Source organism: Chiloscyllium punctatum, chromosome 22 (genome assembly GCF_047496795.1).
Source record: "Chiloscyllium punctatum isolate Juve2018m chromosome 22, sChiPun1.3, whole genome shotgun sequence".
Taxonomy (NCBI): Eukaryota; Metazoa; Chordata; class Chondrichthyes; order Orectolobiformes; family Hemiscylliidae; genus Chiloscyllium; species Chiloscyllium punctatum.
This window is the reverse complement of record NC_092760.1, coordinates 33,391,208-33,403,639: the sequence shown is the minus strand read 5'-3', so window position 1 is coordinate 33,403,639 and position 12,432 is coordinate 33,391,208. Positions and strand designations below refer to the sequence as shown.

The 12,432-nt window shown below is 40.3% G+C and overlaps 1 protein-coding gene across 2 annotated transcripts in view; it reads left to right on the top strand.

Moving 5' to 3' along the window:
* The window catches only part of LOC140493488 (potassium voltage-gated channel subfamily KQT member 1), a 690,303-nt gene that overhangs the window by 259,524 nt on the left and 418,347 nt on the right, over positions 1–12,432 (top strand). The window contains exons 10-13 of one of the 2 annotated variants that reach the window (XM_072591973.1): positions 2,467–2,583; positions 2,856–3,003; positions 6,422–6,448; positions 8,180–8,242. In XM_072591973.1, coding sequence (XP_072448074.1) covers positions 2,467–2,583; positions 2,856–3,003; positions 6,422–6,448; positions 8,180–8,242 — 355 coding nt within the window. The remainder of the gene's footprint in view (positions 1–2,466; positions 2,584–2,855; positions 3,004–6,421; positions 6,449–8,179; positions 8,243–12,432) is intronic. The other variant, XM_072591974.1, reaches the window with a different exon arrangement.

Genomic DNA, 12,432 nt, shown 5'->3' with positions numbered 1-12,432 from the left:
CCTGAGGTGGGAATTGAACCCGGGTCTCTGGCGCTGTGAGGCAGCAGTGCTAACCACTGAGCCACTGTGTCTCCCTGAAAATGGATCTTGTGGTCCAGATTTAGTGGCACTGCAAGACCCCAAAATTATTTTTAATCGCCCTGTGTAGGCACGTTTTGGCAACTTCTAGGGCAGGTGTTACTTGAACCCAGACCTTCTGGCTCAGAGTTAGGGGCATGATCATTGTGCCACATGTCAGTTGTTCAACATTCTTTTCTAAGGACTATTTGTTATGAATTTCACCTGAGTTTCACAAGCTTCAATTATCTGAGCAATAGGATTCTGAGTTCACAGCCTGATTATCAAATCAGAGAACTATTAAAAGATTGGAAGCATGAACAGACTGTTTGTTTGCTTTTAAACGAGATTAAGCATTTTAAATTACAAAGGTTTCACACTTTATGTAGGTTTGCATAGCGAGAGCTGTATGAGGTATTTAGAAGGTTATCTTATTTTTTCCCCACATGGTTCCTGAAGTCTGCCGATGGTCGATAGTGTGCAAATTGGCACTGAGATGGTTTAGGTGGGGGCATGAATTTAGTGGGTGAGTGGTAAGAGTTAGACCAACAAGGACTAAGGCCCAGAAAACTCAGATGCGCCGCCTTTCTCCAGCCTGCCTTCTTATTTGTGTGACCTTGTGTCCTCCTAGGATCTAGAGCATCACAGTGGCTCAGTGGTTAGCACTGCTGCCTCACAACGCCAGTCTTGGGCCACTGTCTGTGTGGAGTTTGCACATTCTCCCCGGGTCTGCGTGGGTTTCCTCTGGGTGCTCTGGTTTCCTCCCACAGTTGAAAGATGTGCAGGTTAGGTGGATTTGCCATGGTAAATGCAGGGTTATAGAGATTGGATAGGGGAAGTGGGTCTGGGTGGGCTACTCTTCAGAGGGTCAGTATTGACTTGATGGGCCAAACAGCCTGCTTCCACACTGTAGGGATTCTGTGATCTACTTCCAGGTTTGACAGTGGTCAACCTTACTTCACACCTCCTACCCCATCCACACCAGAACAAAAGCTTGTTAATTTGTTTTTTTTAACTAAGGTAGGTCTTGTGCATGTGAAATTATCTTGACTCATACTACCCACTTCAACAGCCTCAATCCAACTCAGAAATCCAATATAACCCAAATTTGTATACATTATTAAATACACAAAGACCGTGGAATGAAGAAAAAACTCAGTAGTAAAGTGACAAAATATGTATGTGGATAGAGCAATGAGTCATTGAAATTGGTTACAGATCAGACCAAAGTGAATCCCGTACAAGGAGAAATAGAATCTGCTTAAAACAGCTAAAGGTAAAGTTAAAATAAACTTAAAATTCATTTAAGCCTTCATACTGAGCATATTTATCAACTCTGTGCCTTGATATCAACAAATTGGTCAACTGCTGATTGTAAAATTAAATACGAGGAAGAGAAATTTAAGGTCAAGCCATACAGTGTTCTCAAGTAAAAGATCCATTTGTGAGCACTGAGGTACAAAGGGCAAAACGCATAAGTAGGAGACACTGCAAAAGGGCCCACAAACCAGATTCCTTTGTTCGAGCTATCAAAAAAGGGAGGATCTCAGAATCTCAGTTTCTGAACTTTAAATGTAGAACTTGAGAAGGAAAGGGTAAATCCAGGCAGTTGCTCAAAATATATTGTAAGCATCTAATAAGAATTCACAGGTTCAAAATGGTGCCCTTTCAACTCTTTTGCTTCTGCTATATTGAATTTGTTGGTTTACACTGGAAGTAGGTGTTACCTATGAGATTCAGTAGACTTTCTTGGTCTCTTTCAACTTTGATGTTAGGTATTTCAACTCAATTCTTTGGAATGTGTAAATTTATGGTTGATATCAGGAAATGCTTCCCTCAAAGACTGGATCAATACACAGTGTGGAGTACTGAAAAGAATAATTGAGGCGAAAATCCTGAAATCATTTGTGGATGGATTGGATGCTGTAAAAGGGGGACATCAGATTCATCAGAGTTGAGGAATTGAAATGGGCTGAATTACTTTTCCTGATCTAAATCTATAAGTGAGTTGGCATTAAGTCAGAAATATGTGTACTTTTATTTGATGTTTTGTTTTGTTTGGCAAAATCACAAGCTTGGTTACATGTTGAATTTATTTTTGACTCTTGACATTTCTCAATGACTTTGAACCTCTTGGGATTATTTACTAATTTAGTGGAGTTGGTGAACTTGTAAAACAAAGAGTTGGTGCTCAACTGTGCAAACTTATTTCTTCTTGCAAACTTTAAGCCACGCGATAGCGATTTGAACATTCTGAAACTTTCAACAAATTGTGTCGTCAATTAAGCGCTTGAAAATCAGCTCTTGTAGGTGTACTGCAGGGTGTTGGCTCAATGATTAATTCACTAGAAATATTTAAGATCTTCCAAAAAGGCAATCGAAACAACTTTATAGTTTCATTCCTTTCAGACATCATGGAGGTGCCATGCAGCAGAAAACTATGAATCTGCAACTTGGAAAATGTATGTCCGACAGCCAGTCAAAGCTTATGCTCCATCTCCAAGTCCAAAGACAAAGAAGTTACCGGTAATTACACTGTTTCCCTACCTCTTTCCATCTCTTTAATGCTTTTATCTCTTTTTTGAATATGCACCAACTTTTCTTGAAATTCCAACACGATAGTAGGCAGCTAGCTGTGGTTTTGACAAAATCAATCTTCATTTTGACCTCTGACGGTCTCATGTGAATGTGAACCTTGACCCTAGGTGTTCACCAATCATGTTGTTCGAATGTTGACATCCCTCTTGCCAACGGGGCATTAGCGTTTTACATAAGTAACTAACTGCTTGCACTTTCAGGGCAAGAAAAAGAAGCCCAAAATTGATAAAGATAATGGACTGAACTCTGAGAAGGCACTAAATGTGCCTAACATCACATATGACCATGTCGCTGACAAGGATGACCGAAAATCTGAAAACTCAAACATCGATGGATGTGATTCATCAGGTAGGAGAGAGAAATGAATGACATTCAACAACACCTGGCCCATTGGTTGGTTGAACTAACCATTTCTTGTGTACAATAGGAAGATAGTCTGCTGCCACTTACCCAGTTGCACTGAAGGAAGTTATTTCAAAAGGAAATGTTAGTAGACCCTTTAGATTAGAGTTTCCTACAACATGGTTAAAAATCTCTTGTTGGATAATGGTATGCACAAATATAGAGCGAAGGGTAGAAATTGAAGTTTTGGTTGAGATGAGCCATTTTCTGGTCGAATGTTGCAACAGACTCAAGGATCTAATTAGTCCATCCAAGTCCCCAGTGTTGCTGTGTAAATAATTTGATTCAGAAAAAAATGTTGCTAGCATTTTGTTTAAACTCACAAACTTGTGCGACCTTTTTGAACACCTGTTTGATCTATGCCTCTCAGTGCAGGTAAGTTAGAACTATCCTGAATGCAGCTGAATGACCATGAAAATTTGAAGCATTGTAGTAACTTAAAAGGTAAGATACGAGAGAACAATTTCTGTAATCAAATGACCAGGTTGCTAAAATACAGTGAGGTCTCAAAGATGGTCTGAAAGCTAGGATTGCTGCTGTTGTTTTGCAATGTCTCTGAATATTTGTTGTCCTAACAAATTATGTTATAACATTGCAACCTTGAGTTCTTTACTATTATAAAGAAGGTACAGCAGTGCCCGAGAACACTTTTGAAATAAAAAGTGTTCCAAAATTTTCTTAAAGTATTACAATCACATGTAACATGAGAACCTGTTTTTTAATTAAAAGGAACAGTGTAGCATTTGACCAATACAAAATCCTTTGAACATCTGAGCAATGACCTTATCTGGAAAATGTGTCGAAGGAAATTGATAACTCTGCAAACATATGGCATGTTATAAACACAACTTGTCAAGTTTTTTTAATTATACGTGATAGTCATTAAATAAATGTAGGGTAAATAGATGGAGTTGAGAAGTAATACGATTACACCTGTACTTTCCACTGGGTTTAGCAAGTCTGAGAGAATGGAATTGATTGACAACCTGGCAGCTTGGCAGGTAAAGATGGCACCGAGGAATTCACTATTGGCATAATCTGATTTCCACTGCCATGGACATGAAGATTTTCCTGTTTCTGCAATGGTCACTTGATCCTTAGCACTGATGCTATGCATGGGCAAGAAGTTAAAAATTGACCTTAATATATATGTCCTACAATTGTTTCACCTTAACTTACCGTGGGCGGCACGGTGGCACAGTGGTTAGCACTGTTGCCTCACAGCGCCAGAGACTAGGGTTCAATTCTCGCCTCAGGCGACTGACTGTGTGGAGTTTGCACATTCTCCCCGTGTCTGCGTGGGTTTCCTCCGGGTGCTCCGGTTTCCTCCCACAGTCCAAAGATGTGCAGGCCAGGTGAATTGGCCATGCTAAATTGCCCGTAGTGTTAGGTAAGGGGTAGATGTAGGGGTATGGGTGGGTTGCGCTTCGGCGGGGCGGTGTGGACTTGTTGGGCCGAAGGGCCTGTTTCCACACTGTAAGTAATCTAATCTAATCTAATATCATGAAGCAAAGGGATGCTGGGAATGAAGGGACAGTGCGGAGGAGCAGGCTGTTGTTTCATTCTATCTGGCATGTTTTTGAGAAACAAATATTCCAAAATCATGGAAGTTGCTTTTATTATCTAGGACAGCTCCACAAAATGAAAGTGACTCCTCTTTATTTGTTTTATGGAAACAAATAAATGTATTTCTTTTTCATGACTCTGGAAGTTATATTATTTGATACTAGCACCGAAACATGGTCATGCATTCCCTTGAAGATTCACTGTGTTAGATAAAACACTCCTGTTTCCTGCAAAAATAGTGAACAATCTAATGCATTAAGAATGTGAATAATCTCAATTCGTGCCCTTCATTTCTGGGCTATGTTTTCATTATCATGGAGAATTCTGCAAGGTGTTCCAAAGGAATCCTCTGCAAGAACAATCCCACATGTCCTCACCTTTGTCCCCTTGAGGCTTGTTAATGCTGCATTTATTCACAATATTCTTGCAAATGCATTTTCCAGTTTGTAATCTGATTTGCATACACATGTATTGTGACTGTCAACATTTGATAATTTTTTTCAGTTTTTTTTAACAATGACAAGAGGAAAATAACATTATATATTGAAACCCGTAATACTAAGCATCCAGATTTTAATTATTTTGGAGCGAGGAGACTGACTGTACTTATCTGCTCATTTCTATGGATATGGTGCTTGGTATGAGAAGCCATCAAAACAAATTTCTCAACCCAATTCATTTCCAATTGATGTTGGAACAACATTTCTGAAATGTTAGTGATCCAGAATTGAATTAGGAAAATACTGTGCTGTAAGATGGCCAAGAAAACTAAAGTAAACAGGTAATGGTAATGTTGGCTTGTGGAAAGATTACGAAAATGACCCTTATTAAAATGTAGAATTCAGACAGATCATTTTGTGTTACAAATCTGGAATGCAGTTAGTTGAATCCTATGATTGTGTATCTAATTCAGTTACTATATGAGTGAAGATCACAGAACAAAACCCGAGGTGGCTTTATTTGGAGTATTCGTACAATATCAATATGTACTTTACTAGTTTTGATGTGAAAAGGTTCATCCAAGTGTAGAATGTGAGAGGTTTTGTTTACGTGGAAATAATTTGTGTCTTGGGGCTGGTGGTATCTCACTTTGTGATAAATATGTGGAAACTGACATCTGATATTTAACTAATCGTCCAATCGAGAAAAGCTAAGTGCAGTGGAGTTGGATTTAAATTGAAGTCAAGTGAGAGTTGATTGGTTTGAATTATATGATAACAGCTAAGATAGAAGGAAAGAGAATGGAAAAGGAAGAGGAGGAAAATGTGGTCTATGTTGCCACAATAGATTACACAAGAGAGTAGACACAGTCGGGTGGGTGAATGAGTGGCTGTTGAGGAGAATAGATAAAGCAAAGGATAATAGAGAGACTGTGGACATGAATTGAACAAATTAACTGCAAACAAGTATGAATGAGGGAAATCAGCAAGGAATTAGAGATTACAGAAGGAGCAAAATGATTTTCGATCTCATCAAATTTAACCATATTGAAGATATTTTATCAGCACAATTTAAACTATGGTTAGCATTCACCACATTATATATGTCTTTTTTTTTGTCTATTCCAAACATTGGGCTGAACCTTTGGTTGTCTTCTTCATTAAAAAGAACTGAGGAACTCACAACAATAACTATTATTGTTGAGGTTGGAATACCTCAAGTGACTGTGAAACTGCGGATATGTTGTAATATATTGAGTGTGTGAAATTTTATACTATTTTCTCTGACTCTTTCTATCTTTCTCTGTCTATTTGACACCTTCGTCTGTAACCTCTCTCCCACTTCTGCAAGTATACAGGAAAAGCAAGGATGTTGAAAACAACTGGTAAGTTATTAGCTAGTGTGCACTGTGGTTGTAGATATGCTTGTGTTGTTTTTAAACTTGGACTTTTCAGTGATGTAGTTAATACTGTGAGTGAAATTTCTTGTAACGATTGTCTTGGTGATTAGCTTAGAGTAGAACACTAGAAACCTGCACAATTTAGTCACCAAACTATGAGTGAGGCACACGAAGCATGCTTTGGTTTGTAAATTAATTTGTGGTGTGATTTCTGTGTTTTGTTGTTGAGTACAAATATTGACTGCAGTAAAGGGCTACAATAAGGAGCTAATATATTTGGCAGAGTGGATGATATAGAACTGAATGTGTATTCCGCTCAAAGTTGGAAAAGGCATTACTTAGTTAATATGCACTGCCCAAAACTGATGTCAGTATTTGCAATATTGTACTGTTTGTTTATTTTCCTTTAGAACGAGGAAATAATTCACTTCCCGATATGCTATTCAGTTTGGCGATGACACATTCAGATAGCCCAACCTTCTCTTAAGCCATAGAGTCATCCAAATTGGATATAGAATTCTGAAGACATGGAAGAACAAAGTTCTTGTTCTCTTTTCATGGCTACCTTTCTTGATGGCTTAAATTTGAGGTATTAAACTTGATACCTCAAATACCATTACATCAGTCAGAGATTAGATTCTGTACAGTATGGAAACAGGCCCTTCGGTCCAACAAGTCCACACCGACCCACTGAAGACTAACCCACCCAGACCCATTCCCCTACCCTATATTTACCCCTGGCTAATGCAACTAACACTATGGGCAATTCAGTGTGGCCAATTCACTTAATCTGCACATCTTTAGATTGTGGGAGGAAACTGGATCACCTGGAGGAAACCCACACAGACACAGAGAGAATGTGCAAACTCCACACCGACGGTCGCCCGAGGCAGGAATCAACCCTGGGTCCCTTGCGCTGTGAGGCAGCGTTGCTAACCCCTGAGCCACTGTGCCACCTATTTGAACCACTGTGCTACCCATCTAAGCCATCGTGCCACCCAAGTCCTTTGGGTGAAACCAGGAAATACCAAAATTTGATAGAGGCCATCATGAACTGATTGTGATTTTAAAATGACTCTCTTTAAGAGAGTTTCCAACCATAATTTTTTTGCTTCTCCCTGCTAAAACTGCTCACAAGAGATAGATGGTGATGAGCCAGCATCACATCATCTTTGCCCCATCAATCACTTTGCAAAAGCTTCTCTCACCAATCAGGAGCACTTTGAAGACTGGTTCTTCTCTCTCCTTGCTGTCCTCGGTTTATGAAATGGTGATTTCCCCCCTCTTTTACCAAACTGACATCATTCTGAAAACTGTGCCATTGTTTTGTGACACTTGCCCGAGATTACTTACTGCAGGTGACCTTTGCTCAGTCATTCGCATGCAAAGACTTGTTCCAAGGGCAATGTGTATATGATTATTGAAAGCCTGAAGCATTGTATACTGTATCTGTGTGAAAAATGGGTTCAACCTGTTCAACCTCAAGGAAAAGCTCCCATGTATTGATACTTGTTTCTTGATTTGCCTCTTTCCTTTATGCTGTCTCATTTCAAATTCTATAATGATAAGAGTCGAATGGATTGAGGTGCAAAAAAAGCATTTCCTTCTGGGCAGGTATGAAGAAACTCTTTTTATTCTTTCATCTTAAAAGTGATGCTGTCTTTTTTTCTCTTCTCATTTCCTATCCTCTGATTCCGTCTCTGGCTGGTGGTCAAGTTCGCCAGCATTCTTGGGCTTCCTTTACTCCAACCTATTCCTTCAGCTTTCCTTCTCCTCAAGGTAATGACTGAGTTGGGTGAAATAATTTGATTTGATTTGTTTCCAATACAAACCTTAACCCTCACTGAATGTGGTCAATGCAATGTTCCCATTTCATGAAAGATTAGCTTGTAACTGCTGCTGCAAGACCAAGATGCAGCTACAGCCCAAGACTTCCTGATGTAAAGAGTGATTGTCCCTACATAACACAAATGATATGGTAATGCTGAACAATAGCCCCACAAAACCTGTTGGACTATAAAGTGATGTTGTGTAATTTTGACTTTGGTTTACAAATGGAAGACTGAAGCTATTTGAGATTAAAGACTCCATTCATGTGATTAGAAATAAAAAAAATGATAAAGCATTACACCAGATTTGGAAGACACCCAAAGTTTTCAGATAGTGAAGTGTTAATGCTTTCTATGTATATTTGACTATCGTTCACCACAAACAAATGTTATGGAGAGTTATTCAATGTCTCTCTATTGCATTGTCAAAGATGGGAAGGCTAGTCTGACCACTGGCAGAATTTCCTATTCTTTTTCATGAAGCAACATGGATTTATTTGTGTCTGCCTGGATCAGTGGACTATCTCATTCACATCGTAGCATCTCTCATATATAGTAACATACTAAAATGAAATTTTGCAGGTTAGCTTTATCCCATTGCCTTCTGACTAAGAGACTAAGTAACAAAAAAGTTAACAAGAACTTTTTAAGTGACATAGTTGAAAAGTTATGCTAAAATCTACATTGCTCATGCTATTGGCTACTTAATGCTGACATTTCCCAGGAATCTCATTTGCATTCACTGGAATGAAAGAGAAAGGAGAAATCAATGTATATTTTTGGAGCCTTTCTCCTTCCCTACCCCTCCTCCTGCCCAAAGAATGCAGAACGTAGACCACAAGGATACCCAGATCCCTTTGCACATCACTGATTCCCAAACCATCACCAATGCCATTCTGCTTTGCATAACAATGGAGACAACTGCACACAAATCCACATTATGCTGGATCTGCCATGAATCAACTCAACTTGTCTACATTGCCCTGAAGACACCTTACAACCTCCTGATCACTCACAATCCAACATAATTTTGTATCATTGACAAACATAGAAATATTAATTTTGATTCCTCCACCCTAATGGTTGATACATATTACAAATAACTGGGGTCCAAGCACATGCCCCACCTGCCATTGCCTTTCACTCTGAAAATAGCCCAATTATTCCTACTTTTGTTTCCTGTCGGCTCCTCAATTCTTAGTCCATGCAAGTGTGTTATTGTCAATCCCGTTGATTTTGCACACTTAAACTCTATAAGTGTCTTTTTACAGTACAGCTGGAGGAGTTCTCCTCTCCCAGCACCTCAAATGAATCCTCACCTACAATATGCCAACTCGGCCAACTCTGATCTCTTCAAGTGTTCTTTCTTCCTCAATCTCTGGTCCACCAAAAACGCCTCCCCACTGTGTCCCTTAGCAACCTGAAATATTTCCAGATGCTTGGACGTCAGTTCAAATGGTTGTTGGCTGTGGTTTTGTACCACAGGAGTGCTTGAGTTTTAACAGGCTAGATTGGCAAACCTGGTTGGTTGTCAGATGGGAAACAGGATAGTGAAATGACAATGAGGTCCTGCCATTAAATTTGGCACGTACCCATTATTTCCAACTGTCACTAGAAGGCATTTACTTTGTAGCTGCAGTTTGTTATCTAACAGAATAGCATACAGAGCCAGATAAACATTACAACACTGTTTTCATTTTATTGTGGAAATAATCTCTGATCGTGTTTTTGGGATCCTTAGGGGGAGGGGGAGCAGCCTTAAGTCATGGTCTACATTGGCACCAATGACATAGGTCGGAAGAGAGATGGGGACTTGAGGCAGAAATTCAGGGAGCTAGGATGGAAGCTTAGGGCAAGGACAAACAGAGTTGTTTTCTCTGGTTTGCTGCCCGTGCCACGTGCTGGTGAGGTGAGGAATAGGGAGAGAAAGGAGTTGAACACGTGGCTACAGGGATGGTGCAGGAGGGAGGGTTTTGGGTTTTTGGATAATTGGAGCTCTTTCTGGGATAGGTGGGACCTCTACAAGCAGGATGGTCTTCATCTAAACAATATCCTGGGTGGGAAATTCGCTAAAGCTATTAAGGTGGATTTAAACTAATACAGCAGGGGGATGGGAACCAAAATTGTAGGACAGGTACAGACGAGGATGAGAGTAGGGAGTTCCAAAATCAAGTGTCTCACACTGGCAGGCGAGAACCTGGTTTGAAGTGTGTGTACTTCAATGCGAGGAGCATCCGAAATAAAGTGGGTGAACTGGCAGCGTGGGTTGGTACCTGGGACTTCGATGTGGCCATTACGGAGACATGGAGGGACAGGAATGGCTGTTGCAGGTTCCGGGATTCAGATGTTTCAGTAAGAACAGAGAAGATGGTAAAAGAGGGGGCGGTGTGGCATTGTTATCAGGGACAATATTACAGTTGTAGAAAGGATGTTTGGGGACTCATTAACTGAGGTAGTATGGGCTGAGGTTAGAAATAGGAAAGGAGAAGTTGCCATGCTGGGAGTTTTCTATAGGCCTCCAAATAGTCCCAGAGATGTAGAGGAAAGGATAGCAAAGATGATTCTTGATAGGAGTGAGAGAGGCAGGGTAGTTGTCATGGCGGTCTTCAACTATCCAAATATTGCCTGGGAACACTACAGTACGAGTACTATAGATTTTGTCCAGTGTGTGCAGGATGGCTTCCTGACACAGTATGTAGACAGGCCGACAAGGGGTGAAGCCAGTTTAGATTTAGTACTGGGTAACGAGCCTGGCCAGGTGTTAGATTTGGAAGTAGATGAGCACTTTGGAGACAGTGATAACAATTCTGTCAGGTTTACTTTCATGATGGAAAGGGATAGGTGTACTCCACCGAGCAAGAGTTACAGCTGGGGGAAGGGAAATTATGATGCAATTAGGAAAGATTTAGGAAGCGTAGAATGGGGAAGGAAACTGCAGGGGATGAGCACATTAAAAATGTGGAGCTTATTCAAGGAAAAGCTCCTGTGTGTCCTAGATAAGTATGTACCTGTCAGGCAGGGAGGAAGATATAGAACGCGTGAGCCGTGGTTTACTAAGGAAGTGGAATCCCTGGTCAAGAAGAAGAAGAAGGCTTATGTTCGGACAAAATGTGAAAACTCAGTTAAGGCGCCTGAGGGTTACAAGGAAGTCAGGAAAGATCTAAGAAGAGAGCTCAGCACAGCCAGGAGGAGACATGAGAAGTTGTTGGCGGATAGGATCAGGATTAACCCTAAGGCTTTCCATAGGTATGTCAGGAATAAAAGAATGATGAGAGTTAAATTAGGGCCAATCATGAGAGGTTGTGTGTGGAGTCAGAGGAGCTAGGGGAAGCACTAAATAAATATTTTACAACAGTGTTTACTATAGAAAATGAAAATGTTGGTGAGGAAGATACAGAGATACTTGCATCTAGACTAGAAGAGATTGAGGTTCACAAGGAAGAGGTATTAGTAATACTGCAGAGTGTGAAAATAGACAATTCCCCTGGGCTGGATGGGATCTATCCTAGGATCCTCTAGAAAGCAAGGGAAGAGATTGCCGAGCCTTTGACATTGATCTTCAAATCATCATTGTCTACAGGAATAGTGCCTGAGGACTGGAGGATAGCAAATGTGGTTCCTTTGTTCAAAAAGGGTAGTAGAGACAACCCTGGTAATTACAGACCAGTGAGTCTCACTTCAGTTGTTGTAAAGTGTTGGAAAAGGTTATAAGAGATAGGATTTATAACCATCTAGAAAAGAATAATCTGATCAGGGACAGTCAGCACGGTTTTGTGAAGGGTAGGTCGTGCCAAGCGAATCTTATTGAGTTTTTTGACAAAGTGACCAAACCGGTAGATGAGAGTAAACTGATTGATGTGGTGTATATGGATTTCAGCAAGGCATTCGATAAGGTTCCCCACAGTAGACTATTATACAAAATGCGGAGGAATGGGATTGTGGGAGATATAGCAGTTTGGATCAGTAATTGGCTTGCTGAAAGAAAACAGAGGGTTGTCGTTGATGGAACATGTTCACCTTGGTGTCCAGTTACGAGCAGCGTACCGCAAGGGTCAGTGTTGGGTTCACTGCTGTTCGTCTTTTTTATAAATGACCTGGATGAGGGCTTAGAAGGGTGGGTTAGTAAATTTGTGGATGACA